Source organism: Xenopus laevis, chromosome 5L (assembly GCF_017654675.1).
Source record: "Xenopus laevis strain J_2021 chromosome 5L, Xenopus_laevis_v10.1, whole genome shotgun sequence".
Classification (NCBI taxonomy): Eukaryota; Metazoa; Chordata; class Amphibia; order Anura; family Pipidae; genus Xenopus; species Xenopus laevis.
The window spans coordinates 33,914,719-33,934,517 of record NC_054379.1 but is presented as its reverse complement, the minus strand read 5'-3'; the positions used below and the strand labels follow the sequence as shown (position 1 = coordinate 33,934,517).

Sequence of the window (19,799 nt, the reverse complement as noted above, 5' to 3'; positions counted from 1 at the left end):
TCCAACAGACACATATCAAGAAGAGAGATTCAGGAGACACCGACTCGCCATTCAGGGATTTGGAAGAGTTTGAGGAGACAAAAATCCAGGGGACAAAACTGAAATCGGTAAACTCACAAGACAAATACATTTGCTGCGTAAAGAAGTTTGATCTTGTTGCACCTGAAATTTAAACACTTGTCGCTGTACTACCAATGTCAGGCTACTTTTCACCCCGGGCCCAGCAGCCCCATTAAAATGCAAAAAAATCCTGATCACCATTCGCATTGGTAAATTCTCTTGTATCTGTAATTACGTTTTTTAATCATCTAGTTTAGAGAACTACGGGGCAGTGGGTCGGGTTTAGATTCCCTTAAAGGAAAACTATACCCCCAAAAAGAACACTTAAGCAACAGATCGTTTACATCATATTAAGCGGCATATTAAATTGGAATATATATTTAAGTAAATCTTGCCCTTTTACATCTCTTGCCTCAAACCACCATTTTGTGATGGTCTGTGTGCTGCCTCAGAGATCACCTGACCAGAAATACTGCAGCTCTAACTGTAACAGGAAGAAGTGTTGAAGCAAAAGACAGAACTCTGTCTGTTAATTGGCTCATGTGACCTAACATGTATAGTTTGTTTGTGTGCACCGTGAATCGTACGATCCCAGGGGGCGACCCTTATTTTTTTAAAATGGCAGTTTTCTATTTATGATTACCCAATGGCACATACTACTAAAAAAGTATATTATTATGAAAATGGTTTATTGACATGAAGCAGGGTTTTACACATGAGATGTTCTATGCGAAATCTTTATATAGAGACCTACATTGTTCGGGGGGTATAATTTTCCTTTAAAGTGTTAATTCACCTTTGAATTAACTTTCGTTATGATGTAGGAATATGAATAGGAGAGGGCCTGAATAGAAAGATAAAAAGTAAAAAGAACAGTAAAATTAGCATCACAGAGCAATCTTTTTGGCTGCGGGGGTCAATGACCCCTATTTGAAAGCTGGGAAGTGGCAGAAGAGAAAGGAAGAACTATAACAAATAATGAAATCCAATTACAGGTAAGGGATCCGTTATGCAGAAACCTGTTATCCAGAAAGCTCTGAAATACAGAAAGTCCGTCTCCCATAGATTCCATTTAAAACAAATAATCCAAATTGTTAAAATTGATTTCCTCTTTTCTGTAATATTAAAACAGTAGCTTGTACTTGATCCAAACTAAGATATAATTAATCCTTATTGGAAGCAAAACCAGCCTATTGGGTTTATTTAATGTTTACAAGTAGACAAGGTATAAAGATCCAAATTACAGAAAGATCTGCTATCCAGAAACCCCAAAACATCAAGCATTCTGGATAACAGGTCCTATGCCTGCATAAAGTTGCTAGGATTAGGACATTCTATAACATACTAAAAGTTAATTTATAGCTGAAGCACCCCTTTAAAATTAAATTTGCAGTTTATTTACAATTGAATAATTCAATTCTATTGAGTTTTTATTTTATTATGCGCGAAAACAGTTGCAACAAAAATTGACACACATTCCTGATTGTATAAATAATGTGAAATGCCCCAAGACATTAGTTATAGTTTGTTCTATTTTTGCAAGTGGTAATGACATGTCATTTTAAAGGATCAGTGACATCAATTTTTAAAAAAAAAACCTTCATTTGCATACTACGAAAAAAACCACCAACGCATATTAAACTTTAAAATCACACATTCTTTATTAAGAAATAACTTACCAAATCTCCGATTGTGCTCCTCTTCAGAAAAGGTGATCGGGTGATCCATCGTGCGGCACTTGATTTTTCCTCCCTGCCTTCGTTATAGGAAATAGCCAGGGAGGAGAAATCGATTGCCACACGATGGATCGTCGCCGTCGCCTTTTCTGAAGAGGAGCGGAAGCAGAGAATCAGTAAGTTATGTCTAAATAAAGATTTTGTGATTTTAAAGTTTAACATGTGTTGGTGTTTTTTTTCTTAGTCGTTTAAAAAAAAAAAAAAAAAATCATGTTACTGGTCCTTTAACACAATCCTTTTAAATTTCCTAGGCATCTGGTGGTGTGTAAGGGTAGAGCTCCATGAGCGTTTTTGTTCGGATCGACGACTGCTGACAAAACACGCGACAAGTCGGATGGAGTCGCACGCGTGGAGATATATTTGGGCTGAATGAAAAGTCGGAGGTAACACCTACATTACATCAGACTAGCGATGCACCGAATCCACTATTTTGGATTCGGCTGAATCCCCAAATCCTTCGTGAAAGATTCGGCTGAATACCGAACCATAATTTGCATATGCATATGCAAATTAGGGGTGGGAAGGGGAAAAATGTTTTACTTCCTTGTTTTCTGACAAAAAGTCACGTGATTTCCCTCCCGCCCCTAATTTGCATATGCAAAGTAGAGTTCAGATTTGGTTCAGCCTGGCAGAAGGATTCGGCCGAATCCGAATTCTACTGAAAAAAGCAGAATCCCAAGCCGAATCCTGGATTCTGTGCATCCCTACATCGGACACAACGCAACTGTCAGATGTGGACGCAGAAAGCTGTGTCTTCATCCGACAGTTGGACCGTGTAGGCGTTACCTCCGACTTTTCATTCAGTCTAATTATATCTTCACGCGTGCGTCTCCATCCGACTTTTTTTCGCGTACGTTTTGTCGGCAGACGTCGATCAGACTGAAAACACTCGTGGAGTCCAGCTCTTACAGTTCATTACTGGATGAATTGATGGATTTAGAAAATGCCATAAAAGCTTTGATGATTGTCATAAAAATAAATGATTAAACTGCTGACAGTCCGCCTGGATCCAACAGGTCAATATACAGAATATATATAGTGAATATAATATAAAGTGAAGCTGCTCCTGTCATTGACATTTTCAGACACAGGCCAAGCCCAGAGTCTTGGGGAAAAAGGAAGAGCGGGGAAAGAAGAGAAGGGAGAAGAAAGAAGAAGAAGTGCTGGTTAGTATAGAAATAGATCATAGAGAATAACGGAGGAAGTATTTCAGGAACGTCCAACAAACATCACCCTTGTGAAAAACTAACTGCCCTCATTAAATTTAAAGGGGCAGTATACACCTTTGTTCAACATGAGGACAGTGAATAGGACTTGTGCGGAACATATTTTTTATCTGAAAACAAATCTGTCTTTTTTTTTCTTGACTTAAGAAAAACAAAAGCCACTCCATGTTTGGTCCTTGTAAGGTATATCATTACATTTTGCATTCTCTTAAGGTAGGACTCCACAATTGATTTTGTCGCGATCCAACGCGCTGCAACAAAACGCATGCGACAAAAATAAGGTAAGAGATAGAATTGTCGCATGGTGTTGCAGCGATGATCCGACGCTATCCGACTGTCGGATGCTGATGGCTGAGTCGCATGCGTTTTGTCGCAGCGCGTCGGATTGCGGCAAAATCGCTCGTGGAGTCCTACCCTAAGGGGCAGATTTATTAAAGGTCGAGTTGTATTTAACCCAAAAAATTTGATTTTTCAAGGATATTTTTCAGTTAAAAAATTTTTGGGTTAAAAAGGAAAAAATGTTTTTTTTTTTTTAAATCCTCAAGATTTATAATACCCCGAAGCTGGAAATAGCTGAATCCAAAAATACACCAGCCGAAACCTGTCGAGCTCATGTAGAATTCAATGGCAGAGATCCCTGGAACCATTTGAAGATGTTTTTAGCCTTCATTATGTTTTGTTTTTTTGTTTTTTTTGGAGGGTTTCACTCAAAATCGTAATCCGAGTGATTCAAGTTTTTTTTCCACAGAAAATTAGATCAATTCAATTTCTTCCCATTTGAGTTTTTTTTTTTTTAATTGGAAATAATTCGAGTTGCGAGTTCATTCGAGGGATAAAACACCTAATTTGACCATTGATAAATAACCCCCTTTAATGTATTGCACTTGTACCCCAGCATTAGTGTTGTGTGTTCCTTTGTTTGGTATTGACCAATTGTTGTTGGGTCTCAGCAGTTTGACGATTCACAAATGTTCTCTTCAGGCTTCTTTAGCTTTGGGTTATCAAATGTGAACCAGATTATTTTTGCTTCTATTAATATATGAGTAGTGATGGGCAAATTTGTCGTGTTTTGCCACGAATTTCGCAAATTTCCAGCGAAATTCACAAAACTAGCGATAAATTGTTGAAACAGCGATTTTGATGCCAACATCAAAATGGGCACCGGCGTCAAAGTTAAAGGACGTCTGTTTATCGTCGCCAGCATCTAAATTGCCACATGCCTCAGAACCGTCGCCGAAAAAAACGGCGCGTGAAATGCACTGGGCCTTGTACCTTTATATAGTCCATGAATAGAAGGAATTTGTACTTTATGCTGTACACTTACATTACACCATTCACATTAAATACTCTTTACCCCATATCGTTAGTAGTGATGGGCGATCGCCTTGTTTTGCGCAGAAATTACGCCCATAGACTTGTACGGTGTTGTGCGTCCAAAAAAAAAAGATGCGCTTAAGAAAAAAAAAAAAAACTATTTTTGACGCCCATAGACTTTAAGGGGCGTCGACATTTCGCTGGCGCCGAATTTTTGGCGAAACGAAATGGGTCAAATGCGCCCATCCCTATTCATTAGTTTTTCTACACATTTGATTTCAGGCAAATTTAGAAGAAGCAAATGCTCAGTGGATAAATCGAGAAGATTTCGAGGAGACAGAATCACAGCGGAAAGCTCTCAGCAGAAACCCAACGTTACACGTAAGTCTCAATTGTTTCATACAAGAATTCGACTAAAGCTTCTTCATGCAATGGGACAAAGGAGCATGAAAGCAACACTGGTAAAGGTATGGGATCTCTTATCTGGAAACCCAGTATCCAAAAAGCCACATATTAGTGGAAGGCCATCTCCCATAGTCAACTTTAAGCAAATATTACTTGTTTTTGTCATGATTTCCTTTTTCTCTGTAATAATAAAACAGTACATTGTACTTGATAATAAATAAGCTGCATGAATTCATATTGGTGCCAAAACAACCCTAATGTTTTTTGAATAGCCTTAAAGGAGAAGGAAAGGTTAAAATTAAGTAAGTTTTATCAGAAAGGTCTATATAAATACACCAGTAAACCCTCAAAGTAAGGTTGCTCTGAGTCCTCTGTCAAAAGAAACACTGCATTTCTTTCCTTATATTGTGTACACATGGGCTTCTGTATCAGACTTCCTGTTTTCAGCTTAAACCTCCTTGCCCCGGGCATGAGCATGCTCAGTTTGCTCCTCTTCCCCTCCCCCCTCCTTTCTCTGCTGTAATCTGAGCCCAGAGCTATGAGTGAGCAGGGAGAAACTCAGGCAGGAAGTGATGTCACACCAAGCTAATATTACAGCTGCTATCCTAAACCAAGAGAGCTTCTAGAGCTTTTTACTCAGGCGTGGTAAAACATTCTACAGAATAAATGTAGCATTCTAGCTTGCACTATTGCAGCTAATCTATTGGCAATAAAATGCCTCTGTAGCTTTCCTTCTCCTTTAAATAGGGATGCACCAAATCCACAATTTTAGGATTCAAAAAGAGGTATGGGATCTTTTATCCAGAGTGCTTGGGACATGAAGCTTTCCGGCTTTTCCTACGGATATTTTCCCATAATTTCCATCAACGTACTGTAGTTAAAGTTTAGGGACGCTCCTTTTCCTGGCATTCAGATTAAAAGATTTTTAAAAGAATTAGACCAAATCCAAGTGCCTGGTTTAACCAAATACAAACCCCAATTATTGTGTGACTTTACACCTAGGGGCAGATTTATCAAAGGTCGAGAAGTGTTTTCCTGAAAAATCTGAGTTGAAAACAAAAACTGCAAACAAAATGTTTTAATTTATTTATTATATCAAAGGGGGCGGGGTTGTGCCACAAAGGGGTGCAGCCAGGACAGAAACCGAAGGACAAGCTAAGTTTACAGGGGATGGGGGGCAGGCCGAGGGGTCTTTTTAAGGGTATTACAAATTTACTGGCAGCTACATTGCCGGTTTTGTAATACCGGCCCCGGCTAGGCCGGTAAAATACCGGCCAGGTGTCAACCCTAGCCCCAGGGAAAGCTGCCAACCCAGTGTATGGGATGCAGCTCTCTTGGTTTCCACTGATGGTTTACCAGGCAGTAACCAATCAGAGACTTGAGGGGGGGCCACATGGGTCATATCTGTTGCTTTTGAATCGGCGCTGAATGCGGAGAATCAATTGCAACTCACTGAACAGAAATGTCCCATGTGGCCCCCCTTCAAGTCCCTGACTAACTCAGAGTTAGAGAGCTGAAAAGCAGGAAGTAGTGTTCTGGCTATTATGTTAGACATCCAGTCACTCCAGCCTTTATACATTACATTTTTGGCTAACTAACTATATTAGAAACATTTTTTATTTTGCACAGCCTATCTATTTACCCAGTTTTCATTTTTACACTGAACTGTTCCTTTAATAGTGAGTTGTTGATCTACAACACTTCAAGATGAGAAATATGGATTTGAAATGGACTTTAACACACCAAACTGCACTGGTAACACCCCCCTACAATGATGACATCACTAAAGTGGGGTTATTTAAGGCTCACTGATGTAACCTGATGAAGAGGTGTAGACCCCCCCCCCCCCCCGAAACGTTGTTGTTTTGTGTGGCAAAACTGGCTAAATAAACAAGGAATTGCACCAGCAATGAAGTGGTGAATGCTGTGACTTCTTATTTCATCGAAGCACAATCCAGTGCGTGGAGCAGGTTTGCAGCATCATGAGACACAGATGAGCCCCGTCTTTAGCAGAGGCAAGAGCTTAGGGTCCCATTACTGCAGAGTGTTGGAGGGGGACGTCTGTGTGTCTCCTGGTGTAGCTCAAGGATAGAGTTCTGTGTAATGCCGGCCGCTCATTAGCCAAGGGGCTAGCAGTCAGTATGTGCATGCTAAAACAAAGCCAACAGTGGAAGTGCAGCTCAGTCCAAATGAAGTAACACAAATCTTTAACTTTTATAAAGAACTTTAAGGGTTAAATTGAACAGTAGTTTGAACGTTACGTCATATCCTCTTTATTCCGTTTTAGCTACACGGAATAAAATCAAGTTTTAACCTGAAGCTGGTGGCAAGCGATGGGTGAATTTCTCCCGCTTTGCTGAAAAATTTGTGTGAAACAGCGCGTCAATTTTGATGCTTGCGTTAGTCAACGGGCGTCCGAATAGTGTTGACATCCGGACGCGCGTCTAAAAATGTTTGACCCTGGCGAATTTTCGCAGCGAATTCAGCCCAGGCAAATTGATTAGCCCAAGTACAAAACAATTGTGGCTTTTTTTACATACTGCTTTTTGTAATGTAAATGAATCTTTAGAGTTAAAGGGGGAATTAAGGATCATCAGAACTGGTTGATTTATGGTTTCAGATAAGGTCAAAGAACAGAAGACAAGTTTATATTGAAAAAGACTATGACACGGACAGTGTGGGCTACTATGATCAACAAGACTTCAGTGCACCACAGAGACCATCTCAGGTAACACATTCTTCAGTTAGGAACAGATTTGCCTAAAACATCAATGTACCATCAGGAGGTCCTGGCTGGGCCCATGTGACAAACTGCGCGGGCAATAGCTCTGGCCACCTCTTTATAGAACTGGGGCCTCTCTATGGGAGGGGCTACTGTTGAGTCACATTATGGGGCAGATTTATCAAGAGTCGAATTAAGAGTTCAAAGTTATTGATAACTCCCACAAACTCGAAATTCGATCAACTGCAACTTCCAAAATTGTATTTTTGGAACTCGGGTGAATAGTATCGAATCGAATTCGCTTCTCGTTTTTTCTCCGAAAAACAACTTGAATGTCAGGAAGGCTGCAAACAACTCCAAATTGATCCCGGGACGTTCCTCCATAGGCTAAAACAGCAATTCAGCAGGTTTAAGGTGGCGAATAGTCAAAATTCCAATTCTTAAAGGGCCAGAGTATAATTAATTTATTCAAATAAAAAAACAAACAAAAAAAACTTCAATCTAATTTTAATAACTCCCTAGTCGAATTTGACAGTTTTGGTGATAAAAAAAAACTTATTCAAATTTTCACTTCGACCCTTGATAAATCTGCCCCTATATGTGCTTCAAACCCCACCTTGATTTAAAGCAGGGGTGTCCAAACTTTTGGCTCGCCGGGCCACATTGGAAAAATAAAAATTATCTGGGGCCACACATGAAATACATTTGTAAAAGTAAAGGAAATACACAGAAAAGAACTACAATACCAGTTGGATAACCAGATGGAGCTATACACTGGAATATGGGACACCTGGATATTAAATAGACTTATTATATTATTTTTACTAACTGGGCAATGGGCAGAGTCCCCCCTCCTCCTTTATCCTTTGCGACATGACGTTTCCTTGGGAACCAAGCGTTTCAAGCTGGGCCTCATTCATATGCATCTTGGGCCGCATGTGGCCCTTGGGCCGCAGTTTGGACACCCCTGATTTAAAGGGTCAGGACAACTCTATCTATTATATAAACAGGACTTCACATGTACAGTAGGTTCCAGCTGTAAAAAGTGCCACAGGTAAAACGGCCCTTAACACTTGTAGCAAATTCCATTTATATAGTGAGATCTTTAGTCCATTCAGAATGACTTTTTAGATTAAAGGGGGTTGTTCACCTTTAAATTAACATTTAGTATGATATAGATGGTTATATTCTGAGATAATTTGCAATTGTTTTATTATTATTTGTATTTTTTTAGCTTTTTATTCAGCTGCTCGCAATTTGCAGTACAATCTGGTTACTAGGGTCCAAAAATACCCTAGCAACCATGCACTGATTTCAACAAGAGGCTGGAATATGAATAGGAGAGGCCTGAATAGAAAGAAGAGTAATAAAAAGTAGCAGTAACAATAGATGTGTAGCCTTACAGAGCTTTTGTTTTCAGATGGGGTCAGTGACCCTTTTTTGGAAGCTGGAACGAGTCAGAAGAAAAAGGCAAATAATTCAAAGACTATACAAAATAAATAACGAAGACCAATAGAAAAGTTGCTTAAAATGAGCCATTCTATGACATACTAAAAGTTAATTTAAGAGATTAACAACCCCTTTAACTCTTGGCAGCTTTTGTATGGGGGTCACTGACTCTAAATAAAACACTTGCTCTGTAAAGCTACACATTTATAGGCCGATTTATCAAGGGTTGAATTTCAAGTTCACGGGAGTTATTTAAAACGGCTATAAACTCGAAATTCGCCCAATGGAAATTTATTTTAAAAAAAATCTAATTTTCAAAACTCGGGTAAATAGGCTCGAGCCAAAAACTTTTAAAAACTCGATTAGAGTTTCTTCTCCGAAAATAACTGGAATGTCAGGAAGGGTGCAAAGAACTCCAAATTGATCAGACTATTGGACTTTGTGTTTACGGAGACAATAACTCAGTGATTAGTAATTAATTCCCATTCTCAATTACACGACAGCACAGTATAAATCAGAATTTAATAGTCAGCGTTGTAGAATCAGCTTCTATGACCTCATAGCTTCTCAATGGCTGCCCAGATCACTCTGAGCATGTGCCACAAACACAATCCACCCAACTTTGAAGGCCTGAACCATAAATAGAGAGTCTGACACATTAGTCAGTATAGAAAACACAGCATTATCCATATCTGGTTTCAGGGTTTAATTCTCCTTTAAATACTAAAGTACTAAAAAATAATAAAGGGATTGTTAACTTCTAAATTAACTTTCAGTATGATGTAGAGAGTGATATTCTGAGATAATTTGTAATTGGTTTTCATTTCGTATTATTTGTGGTTTGAGTTATTTAGCTTTTTATTCAACAGCTCTCCAGTTTGCAATTTCCACAATCTGGTTGCTAGGATCCAAATTACCCTAGCAACCGTACATTGACTTGAATAAGAGACTGGAGTAGGAGAGGCCTGAATAGAAAGGTAATAAAAAGTAGCAATAACAAATGTGTAGCCTTACAGAGCATTTGTTTTAAGATGGAGTCAGTGACCCCAAATAAAAAAAAAAAAGTAAAAAAGAAAAAATGAAGGCCAGTTGAAAAGTTGCTTAGAATTATCCATTCTATAACATACTAAAGGGGTGGTTCACCTTACGTTAACTTTTAGGGGCAAATTTACATAGGATTGAATATCGAGGGTTAATTAACGTCGATATTCGACTGTCAAAGTTAAATCCTTCGACTTCGAATATAGAAGTCTAAGGATTTAGCGCTATTTGTTCGATCGATCGAAAAATACTTCGATTCGAAGGATTTTAATCCATCGATCGAACGATTTTTGTTCGATCAAAAAAAGATAGCCAAGCTAACATTGACTTCGGTAGCTTTTAGGTGGCGAACTAGGGGGTCGATGTTTTTTCTTAGAGGCAGTACTTCTACTATCGAATGGTCGAACGATTTTTAGTTCGAATCATTCGATTCGAAGTCGAAGTAGCCAAAAAAAAAAAAACATTCGAAATTCTAAGTATTTTTCCTCTATTCCTTCACTCGAGCTAAGTAAATGGGCCCCTTAGTATGTTATAGAATAATTTTTCAATTGGTCTTCATTATTATTTTTTATAGTTTAATTAATCGCCTTCTTCTTTCCAGCTTTCAAATGGGGGTCAGTGACCCCATCTAAAAAACGAATGCTCTGTAAGGCTACACATTTATTGGTATTGCTACTTTTTATTACTCATCTTTCTTTTCAGACCCTCTCCTGTTCATATTCCTGTCTCTTATTCAAATCAGTGCATGGTTGCTAGGGGAATTTGGACCCTAGCAACCAGATTGCAGAAAATGCGAACTGAGAGCTGCTGAATAAAAAACTAAATAACTCAAAAACCTTCAATAACTCAAAGGTGAACAACCCCAAACATTGCACGAGTATTTCTTCTGCTAACGAGGACGATCTGTTTTGTTCTGCTAGTTCTTCTCAGGAGAAAGGGAGGACGGCCATACTTGTTTTGTACAGGATACGGGGATTTCAAAGAGACGTTTGAGTTACACATATCCTGCAGAAGATGAAGAAGAACCGTTTCCAAACAGATACCAAAATTCATCAATCTTTCAGGACGTTTCTACCTCCGATGACAATTCTGAAGTCAGTCGTCATTATTGCAGAGACCTTTGTAAATACGGTGTGGCCATTCCTGTGCTTTTGCTGACAATTTACATTGTATTTTATGGGTTTTGATGGATTCAGCCGATTTCTCAAATCATCTCTGTCCGACAGGAAACTTCTGAATGCGTCACGATTTCTTGTTCGACATTTTTAGGGTAATGGGCTAGAAGAAAAGCAAGAATATTGAAGTAAACCGAGTGCAAACAATGTTTTAGTAATTGTAACAAAACTCAGTCTTTCTCTTAAGTAATGAAATTAAAAGTTAACGAAAAAACAGGTCTGATTACTTTCTCCAGCAAGTAACAATGGTCTTTATATTTGCTTTACACACAACTGAAAAATGATTATGTTTCTCTTTCACATGGAAATATTTAAAGGAGAAGAAAAGTTAAAAATCACTGAGGTGCCAAATTGTAGGCACCCCCAGTGATTCTAATCACTTACCTTACACCCCGGGGCTGTGTCTGTCCACAGAAAGCTGCACCGACCCGGGGCTTGTGGCTTAGAATAATATTTGGCACCTCCCAGTCATTTAACTTCTCCTTTAAAGGAGGACAGGCTATACATAAGCTTTATCAGAAAGGTCTATATAAATACACCAGTAAACCCTCAAAGTAATGTTGCTCTGAGTCCTCTGTCAAAAGAAACACAGCATTTCTTTCCTTTTATTGTGTACTCATGGGCTTCTGTATCAGACTTCCTGCCTTCAGCTTAAACCTCCAGGGCTAGGGCTTGAGCATGCTCAGTTTGTTCCTCTCCCCCTCCTCCCCTCCCTGCTGTAATCTGAGCCCAGACCTATGACTGAGAAGGGAATTGATTCATGCATGAAGTGATGTCACAGCAAGCTAATGTGACAGCTGCTATACGAAACAAACAGAAATAGATTGTAGAGTGGTTTACTAAGGTATGGTAAAGCATTCTGCAGAATAAATATAGTGTTGTACCTTCACTATTGTGGCTAATCTATTGGCAATAAACTGCTTTGGTAGTTTTCCTTCTCCTTTAAAGGAACAGTTCAGTGTGAAAATAAAAACTGGGTAAATAGATAGGCTGTGCAAAATAAAACATGTTTCTAATATCGTTAGTTAGACAAAAATGTAATGTATAAAGGCTGGAGTGACTGGATGTCTAACATAATAGCCAGAATCCAACTTCCTGCTTTGCAAATCTCTTAGTTTCCACTGATTGGTTACCCTGGTAACCAGGCAGTAACTTGAGGGAGGTCCACATGGGTCATATCTGTTGCTTTTGAATCTGAGCTGAATGCTGAGGATCAATTGCAAACTCACTGAACAGAAATTTACCATGTGGCCCCCCTTTAAAGTCGCGGACTAACTCAGAGTTAGAGAGCTGAAAAGCAGGAAGTAGTGTTCTGGCTGTTATGTTAGACATCCAGTCACTCCAGTCTTTATACATTAAATTTTTGGTTAAATAACTATATTAGACAATTTTTTTATTTTCACAGCCTAGCTACCCAGTTTTTATTTTTATACTGAACTGTTCCTTTAAGGTCGATGATAGGTGTTTTGCAGCCCATGCTAAGTCGGTGGGTATTTTTGTGCTGACAATTAGCAATTTCAGGGCAGCAGTGGCAGCAAAATCGCTGTTTCTTGTGCACTTGAGAAGCAAGAGTGGCCTGTGATGAGATTGATGTAACATGAATACATTTGCTGGACACTTGCTAGAAGTACGTAGATAGTGGGTTTGCAATAAATAGCTCATTATGGTTTGCAGAGCTGTATCGTGTAGTGTGTTCTGAAACCCAGTGGCTTATGTCAGTGCTTGTGGTTCTTGCAAAAACATAATGTAGATCGTAGAATATCAGGATCCACTTCACCTGCCCATATGTATTAGAGCAGGGGTCAGCAACCTTTACTATCAAAAGAGCCATTTTGCCCCTCTCCCACTAAAGAAAAATAGTCTGGAGCCGCAAAACATAACACAGCTTATAAACTTTTTTAACCTTTTTTTAATTTTAACTGTTACACCAACAGAATACAACAAACAGAAGTGCATTGTGTATATGTAGGGCTACTTTGAAATAAATTAAACACTGAATAGCCCTATTAAATGCTAGTGTTCTCATCTGTGACTTCTGTTTCTGAAGCTCCAGCTGATCGTCTCTCTTGTCTTGAGTGTGTGATTGCGGTAAGGACCATGATGAATCATCTTGCTGTGGCTCAGTCTTGCCTGTCACTCCTGGGACGTCTATACGGCCCTCACACCTGCTGGCGGCTTCTTGAGTGTGCTTACCGCGGTCGCACACTCAAGAACCGCCAGCAGGTATGAGGGCTGTAAATACGACCTGACAGGCAAAGCCGCAAGACTGAGCCGCAGCAAGCAGGATGAAGAGCCGCATGCGGCTCTAGAGCCGCAGGTTCCCTACCCCTGTATTAGAGTGTGGGAGCAAACTGGAGTAGTGGAAGGAAGCCAATGTAGGCAGGAGCCTGTGCAGCTTAGCCAGAATCGACTACTGGAATTGTAACCCACTGAGCCACAAGCCACTGTTGCATATTGTGTATAAATGCAAACAAAGATATTTTCCAGTTTGGCACAAACTCCACTACATATTCTGTGTGCAACTGTGCCCTGTATGACTGGGTAAGGTTTAGGGTTAGGAGTTAATTTAGGGTAGCAGTAAGTTTAGGGTTAGGAGTAGAGTTAGGGTTACAAGTAAGTTTAGGGTTAGGGTTACAAGTTTGGGTTAGGGTTACAGTAAGTTTAGGGTTAGGAGTAGGGTTACAGTAAGTTTAGGGTTAGGAGTAAGGTCAGTGTTACAAGCAGGCCCGGACTGGCAATCTGTGGGTTCTGGCAAATGCCAGAGGGGCTGCTGTATGGTTCCATAGAAAGTTACCATATAGTGGGCTGGTAGGAGGCTGTGTGGGCTGGTAGGGGGCTGTTTGGGCCTCTGTGTACTTGGAATGGCAGGGCCTATTTTGACTCCCAGTCCAGGCCTGGTTACAAGGAAGTTAAAACATAATATAGCTTGAATCTTACTGAAACATTTTACTGACTAGTAATAGGATAAATGTCCTTGTCCAAAACCAATAGGAAGAAGGTGCCTTTCCAAATGAGAATGAATAGGAAGAGACTCTTTGCTAAATGTAATTGGGGAGAGGGAAACCTACAAAGATAAACAGTAGAGTAGTGGCTACTTCCTCAACAGAAAATTCTGGGGGCTGTTGTCCAGTAACCTAGAAATGCCAGCGGTTAACAGGGGTTATGGCAAGTAAATGTAGAATGCAGGCGTAATTAGATCAGTCCCATACACATCCGTTCTGACTTTATCGAGCACATTGTTGTAATCCCTCTGTTTCCTGCTTTATTCTGAGCTGTCTCACGCTGAGTGTCACCAAACACTGACAGGTCTCATTGGAGAGTCGCTGGTAAGAATGGCCATCATTTATAAGTCAAGCTCCAAGGTGGGTCACCCCTAGTGTAATGGTTCTTGTTGTAGTAACATTTAGCTTTCTCTCAGTCAACAGGCATAGTCTGTGTATAAATAACTTAATGTTATAAAAATGTGCTCGTACCTTGTTACAGTAGGGACATTCGCCGTATATAATGTTGAAGCTTTGTCTGCTGGAGGGCAAACCTCTGAGCCACTAAGGAGAGAAAAAACGTATAAAGTCAGCGAAATAAATCTTCTTATTATTGCAAATGTACAAATAAAATATCAGTGATAATACAAGGAACACAGTGATGTGTGGGATACCCGCGGGTTGGGCAACTATTTGCAGGTCACCGGCTCGGGTTGAGCTCTTCTGCCTGATTTTCCCACCTGCAACCTTACACCGACAGCTTCCTGCTTTATAGGCAAGCCCCACCCCTTTTGTGACATCATCGGTGGGAGGGTCAGTACACGACAGGGGAGGAGGGAGGTTGAGTTTTTCTCTAACTGCACATCACATGCAGGAACAGAAAATAAGTTCTGTAATCAAGCTTGATGTGAAGCCATTCCAGTATTCAGTTGAAAGTAAAATCCAGTTGTTGGCTGATAAGACTGAGCCATTGTGAGTCAGTGGATAAAAGGGACTGATCCCCTGAGCTGCCTTTTGACCAAACGGACACGGCTCCAGAGAGCAGATTTACAACAGCCGGCTACGGCAATGACCAAACAACACTCCCACTACAGGCAGAGACAGGAGGATATTTAGGGGCAGATGTATCACGGGTCAAATTTCGAGGGGTTAAATCCCTCGAAATTCGACTGGGGAATAGAATCGAATAGGCAATTCGGGCGCATTTACGCGCTGGCGAATAGTTGAATATTCACCAAGCGAATAGGCGCACAATCGAATATTCGCTTGAAGGATTTTCATTCGATCGAATGCCTTTTTATTCTATCAAAAACTTGGAAAACAAGCCTATGGGACTCTCCAATAGGCTTTTAAAGCAATTCGGTAGGTTTTAGGTGGCGAAGTAGGCAGTCGAAGTATTTTTAAAAGAGACAGTACTTCGACTATCGAGCGCAAAAACGATAGTCGCATCGTTTTTGCGCTTGATCCAGTACTTAGACTATTGAATGGGCGAATAGTCGCAGCGTTTTTGCGCTCGATCTATTCGAATCATTCTACTCAGGCAAATTTACGCCAATTCGATAGTCGAGGAGCACAAAAAACGACTCGAAATTTGAGCTTTTTTCCCTCTATCCGTTCACCCGAGCTTGGTGAATGTGCCCCTTAGCATTTAGAGAGCTGTGCCTAGCTTTATAGGAGAAGGAAAGTCTACTTCCCCTTGGGGGTGCCAAATGTTAGGCACCCCCAAGTGATTGTATTGACTTACCTGAAACCCTGGGCTGGTGCTCCTATTAGCAGAAAACTGCACGGGCCCGGGGTTATACCAGTGAGCACCACGGAGATCTTCTTCCTGCTTTCTCTTTCTTCACGCGGCTGCGCATTAGAGCAAAAAGCCAAACTTAAACTAAAAAGTCGCCTATTTAATTCTACAGCGCATGCATCTGCCCCTGGAAATTTGAAGAAAGAAGAAGCTGAAGAAGATCGCTCCGTGGTGCCTGCTGAAATAACCCTGGGCCGGTGCAGTTTTCTGCTGATAGGAGCACTGGCCCGGGGTTTCAGGTAAGTCAATACAATCACTCGGGGGTGCCTAACATTTGGCACCCCCAAGTGCTGCAAGCCTTGCCTTCTCCTTTAAGTCTCAAGGGCATGAGAGAATGGTACAAAAAACCATCCAAACTAGATCATGCCCCTGAGACTTAAAGCTATAGCACTGTTAGAAATAACTGAGCTGTACAGAAAATTAATAAATCTTGTGCCGCTTGTTACCAGCTCTTTTCATCCAGTGGCTGTATGGCTAATTTTTAGGCAATATTTTCCGGCTCGATCTGAAGGGGCGAAATCGCTGCTTCAATCTCCCCATACACGGCCAGCAGGAGTCTTTAAAGTGTGGACGGAATAAGAGACACTGCAGGGAATTTCCTGCAACCTGATGTAACTAGTTATAACTATACAGGGGCCTATTTATCATGCTGTGTAAAACATCACCGGTCGTGTTGCCCAAAGCAACCAATAGGCAATTTGATCTCAACAATCACCTACAAGTTAGAAAACAAAAGCAAAGGTCCGATTGGTTGTTATGATCAACATCACCAGTGGAGTTTTTCTCCAATGTTTTGCAAAGCATGACTGTAACAAAGTAAAGAGTTCCAGGCAACCTCTATCTTGGGGAGCCATCAAAGCTTGCCGTGATACTCTAGTAGCCCTGTTGGTCCTAAATTGCTGGCTCGAGTGGAAAGAATACATTTATTTCAAAATACTGAGTTGGTTACAATTATAGGAGGCTTGTGATGTTCACAGCTCACTCAAGCAGATCAATTCAAGTGTCTAAAAGTGGCCGGAACTTTCCCAAGTCTATAGCTTTGGCTACATGGGTTCATCTATTCCTGTTTGTCACGGTGTTGAAATGTATATGGCAGGAATTCTGAGCTCGGTCACATTGAGGATCTTGTCTGTCCAATAGTGATGGGCAAATTTGTGGGAATTTTCGAAATGCGAAGTTTGAATTTTTTTGAAACGTCGAAAATTTGTCTAACTGGAATTTTGACTCCCGCGTCGATTTTATCCCGGTCGTTAAAGTCAATGGGCGTCGGAATTATGTTTTGACGGTTTTGATGCAAGCAACTTTTCCGACGCACATCCAAATTTTTTTTACTCTCCTGCAATTTTCGCAAATTTATTTGCCAGCGGCGAAAAGCGGAGGTTCGTGCCTGCCGAATTTATTCGCCCAACACTACTGGTCAACATATCACCTCCCCTGGTTCTGGCTTTTGAACCATACCTTCTCAGTTTTTCGAGAAAAAGTAAAATACTCGTAAGTCAGGAGTCCCGGGGACTCCCGGGGACAAAAGAAGAGCCAATTTTTTTTTTTGCAAGGACCGGGGGGGGGGGGGGGGGGTCGGAGCTCAGAGTCCAATTCACACAACACGTTAATTGTTTGGCGGCCCAATTCAGGAGTGTCCGCGGCCCGGCGGTTGGGGACCCCTGTCCTAAATGGTGTCTTTATTTCCCAGGTAAAACATATACAGTATTCGCCTTCATTCCCCTAGCGCCAATATGGCTGAAAAATAACTCCCAACTCCAATAATAGATTTCTTTCTTGACTAGTTTTATTGACAGGGGAGTGAATCCACTGACCTCATACAGACAGGCTTGATGGAAAGGCTGCCCACAACGGGGGTCGTCGCACACTTGATCTGGTATGGCAGAGTCCAGTCGATAGGCGTAACATATGCCACAATCCATGCTGAAATCCTTTAAAAAAAGAATATTATATTATATTTTTATGAGAGCCTTTGCCAGCACTATTCATTGTAACAGTTTCTTTTTTTTACCTCTCGGAGCAGAGATACAGCATCGGAGTTCACCGCAACCATCTTCCGGGTCTTCATGTCTTCTTCCGGCGCTTCAGCAGTTTCCAACCATTTAGATGCATGCGCAGTTGCTGTAAAACTGGTAAATTGTTCCAACTGCGCATGGGCCACTTTGCCGGTCTCTGTCTGAGCTCAGTGAAGACCCGGAAGATGGCTGCGGTGAACTCCGATGTTGTGACTCTGAATTGGGGGGGGAAGCTAGACTGGGGGGGGGTCAACATGGGGTGGGGGGTAGGGTTTTTTTTTGGTAAAGGGTTTGTTTCTCCTTTAAAGGACATGTAATCCCCCCCGACACCCACAAAAATGTAATCAGTGAACAGCCTCTTTGAAATCTTTAGATAGCTGCCACTCTGGTTGTTAAAAGGCTAACAGTAAGGCTGCAGCATCCCCTTAAAGGGCATGTAAAGGCAAAAATATAAAATCCCATTTTTACTTTCTTTAATGAAAAAGAAACCTATCTCCAATATACTTTAATTAAAAGATGTCTACAGTTTTTATCATAAACCTGACTGTATGCAGTGCAATTCCCCCTTCTTTTACTGCTGTGGATAGGAATTGTCAGATGGTCCCCAACTGCTGTGCAGGTAAATGATCATACTTTCAAATGGTAGGGGGAGCCCCCCCACCTTACTTCCCAGAACTCGAGCAGCAATGTTGGATTCCCTGTAGAGATTTGTATCTGTAGTGCAGTCTCTATATTATGATTATTAATCAGCCTTGCTGTATTGGCTTCTATGGCAGATATTATTTGACTTGTGCTGTTTTGATAATTTATGACGATCCCTAAGTTTAACCTCCCAACTGAAGCCCAGACCACACTGAGCATGTGCGAGTCTTGATATTGCAGAAATGTCTAACAAAGTTACAAGATGACAGCCCCCTGCGCCAACTTTGAAAGCATAAATCATTTGTCTTTTTAGGCTGCTGGTGCAGTAAGTTCATGTTTATATTTAGTATACATAATACAGCATTTCTAACATTATTCTATTTTAGACTTTAGTTGCCCTTTAATCACTTAGAATTTCTTCTCCTCCTCTAACCCACTCTCCCTCATCCCTCAGGAATTTACATTGGCTGTTGGCTCATGAGCATGCTCAGTTCTTCTCAGTTCAGATTACTAAACACACCATCCAATCTAACAGCCAAGAAATATCACTGCTGGTTCCCATAGAAACTCCAGCTGTCGGATCCTATTTTTTTTTCTCCTGAGCTCAGCTTCACCATTACAGTGCTCAACCCCAGCAGAACTTTTTATATCAAAGTATTTTGTAAACCTGCATTCTGCATTACATGAACTTTACAGCATACATGTATGTCCTGCTTTCAGATGTTACTGATGATGTGTCAGGGAATATGGCCGCTGGGTGAAAGCTGCTCTTTGTTTTAGGAAAATGTGATGGTGCTGGCAGATGGAGGGGGTATATACAGTACAAATGATGTGGCTTGGTGGGAAAGATATGCCCAACTTATATACATGGTAGGAAAATGTAGGCTTTACATGTCCTTTGAGTTAACTTTTAGTATGTTATAGTGCTAAGCAACTTTTCATTATTATTTTTTTTTTTTTTTATAGTTTTTTAATTAATTTCCCTGTTCTTTTAACTTGGCAGCTTTCATATGGGGGTCATGGACTCCATCTAAAAAAAACAAATGCTGTGTACAGCTACACATTTATTTTTATTGTTACTTTTTTATTAATCATCTTTCTATTCAGGCCTCTCCTATTCATATTCCAGTCTCTTATTCAAATCAGTGCATGGTTGCTATGGTAATTTGGAACTTAGCAACCAGATTGCTGAAATTGCAAACTGGGAAGCTGCTGAATAAAAAGCTAAATAATTC

The 19,799-nt window shown here is 40.6% G+C and overlaps 2 protein-coding genes across 8 annotated transcripts in view; one reads left to right on the top strand and one right to left on the bottom strand.

Annotated features, from left to right (window-relative positions):
- The window catches only part of vrk2.L (VRK serine/threonine kinase 2 L homeolog), a 67,710-nt gene extending 56,398 nt beyond the window's left edge, over nucleotides 1-11,312 (top strand). For 2 of the 6 annotated variants that reach the window (XM_018261643.2, XM_018261641.2), the window contains 5 exons: nucleotides 9-107; nucleotides 2,882-2,962; nucleotides 4,619-4,717; nucleotides 7,362-7,469; nucleotides 10,874-11,312. In XM_018261643.2, coding sequence (XP_018117132.1) covers nucleotides 9-107; nucleotides 2,882-2,962; nucleotides 4,619-4,717; nucleotides 7,362-7,469; nucleotides 10,874-11,140 — 654 coding nt within the window. In that variant the 3' untranslated portion in view covers nucleotides 11,141-11,312. 6 annotated transcript variants of the gene reach the window in all.
- The window catches only part of fancl.L (FA complementation group L L homeolog), a 35,397-nt gene continuing 26,692 nt past the window's right edge, over nucleotides 11,095-19,799 (bottom strand). Inside the window, exons 11-13 of one of the 2 annotated variants that reach the window (XM_041562311.1) lie at nucleotides 17,722-17,838; nucleotides 14,602-14,673; nucleotides 11,095-11,231 (exon numbers count right to left, since the gene is read on the bottom strand). In XM_041562311.1, coding sequence (XP_041418245.1) covers nucleotides 11,219-11,231; nucleotides 14,602-14,673; nucleotides 17,722-17,838 — 202 coding nt within the window. In that variant the 3' untranslated portion in view covers nucleotides 11,095-11,218. 2 annotated transcript variants of the gene reach the window in all.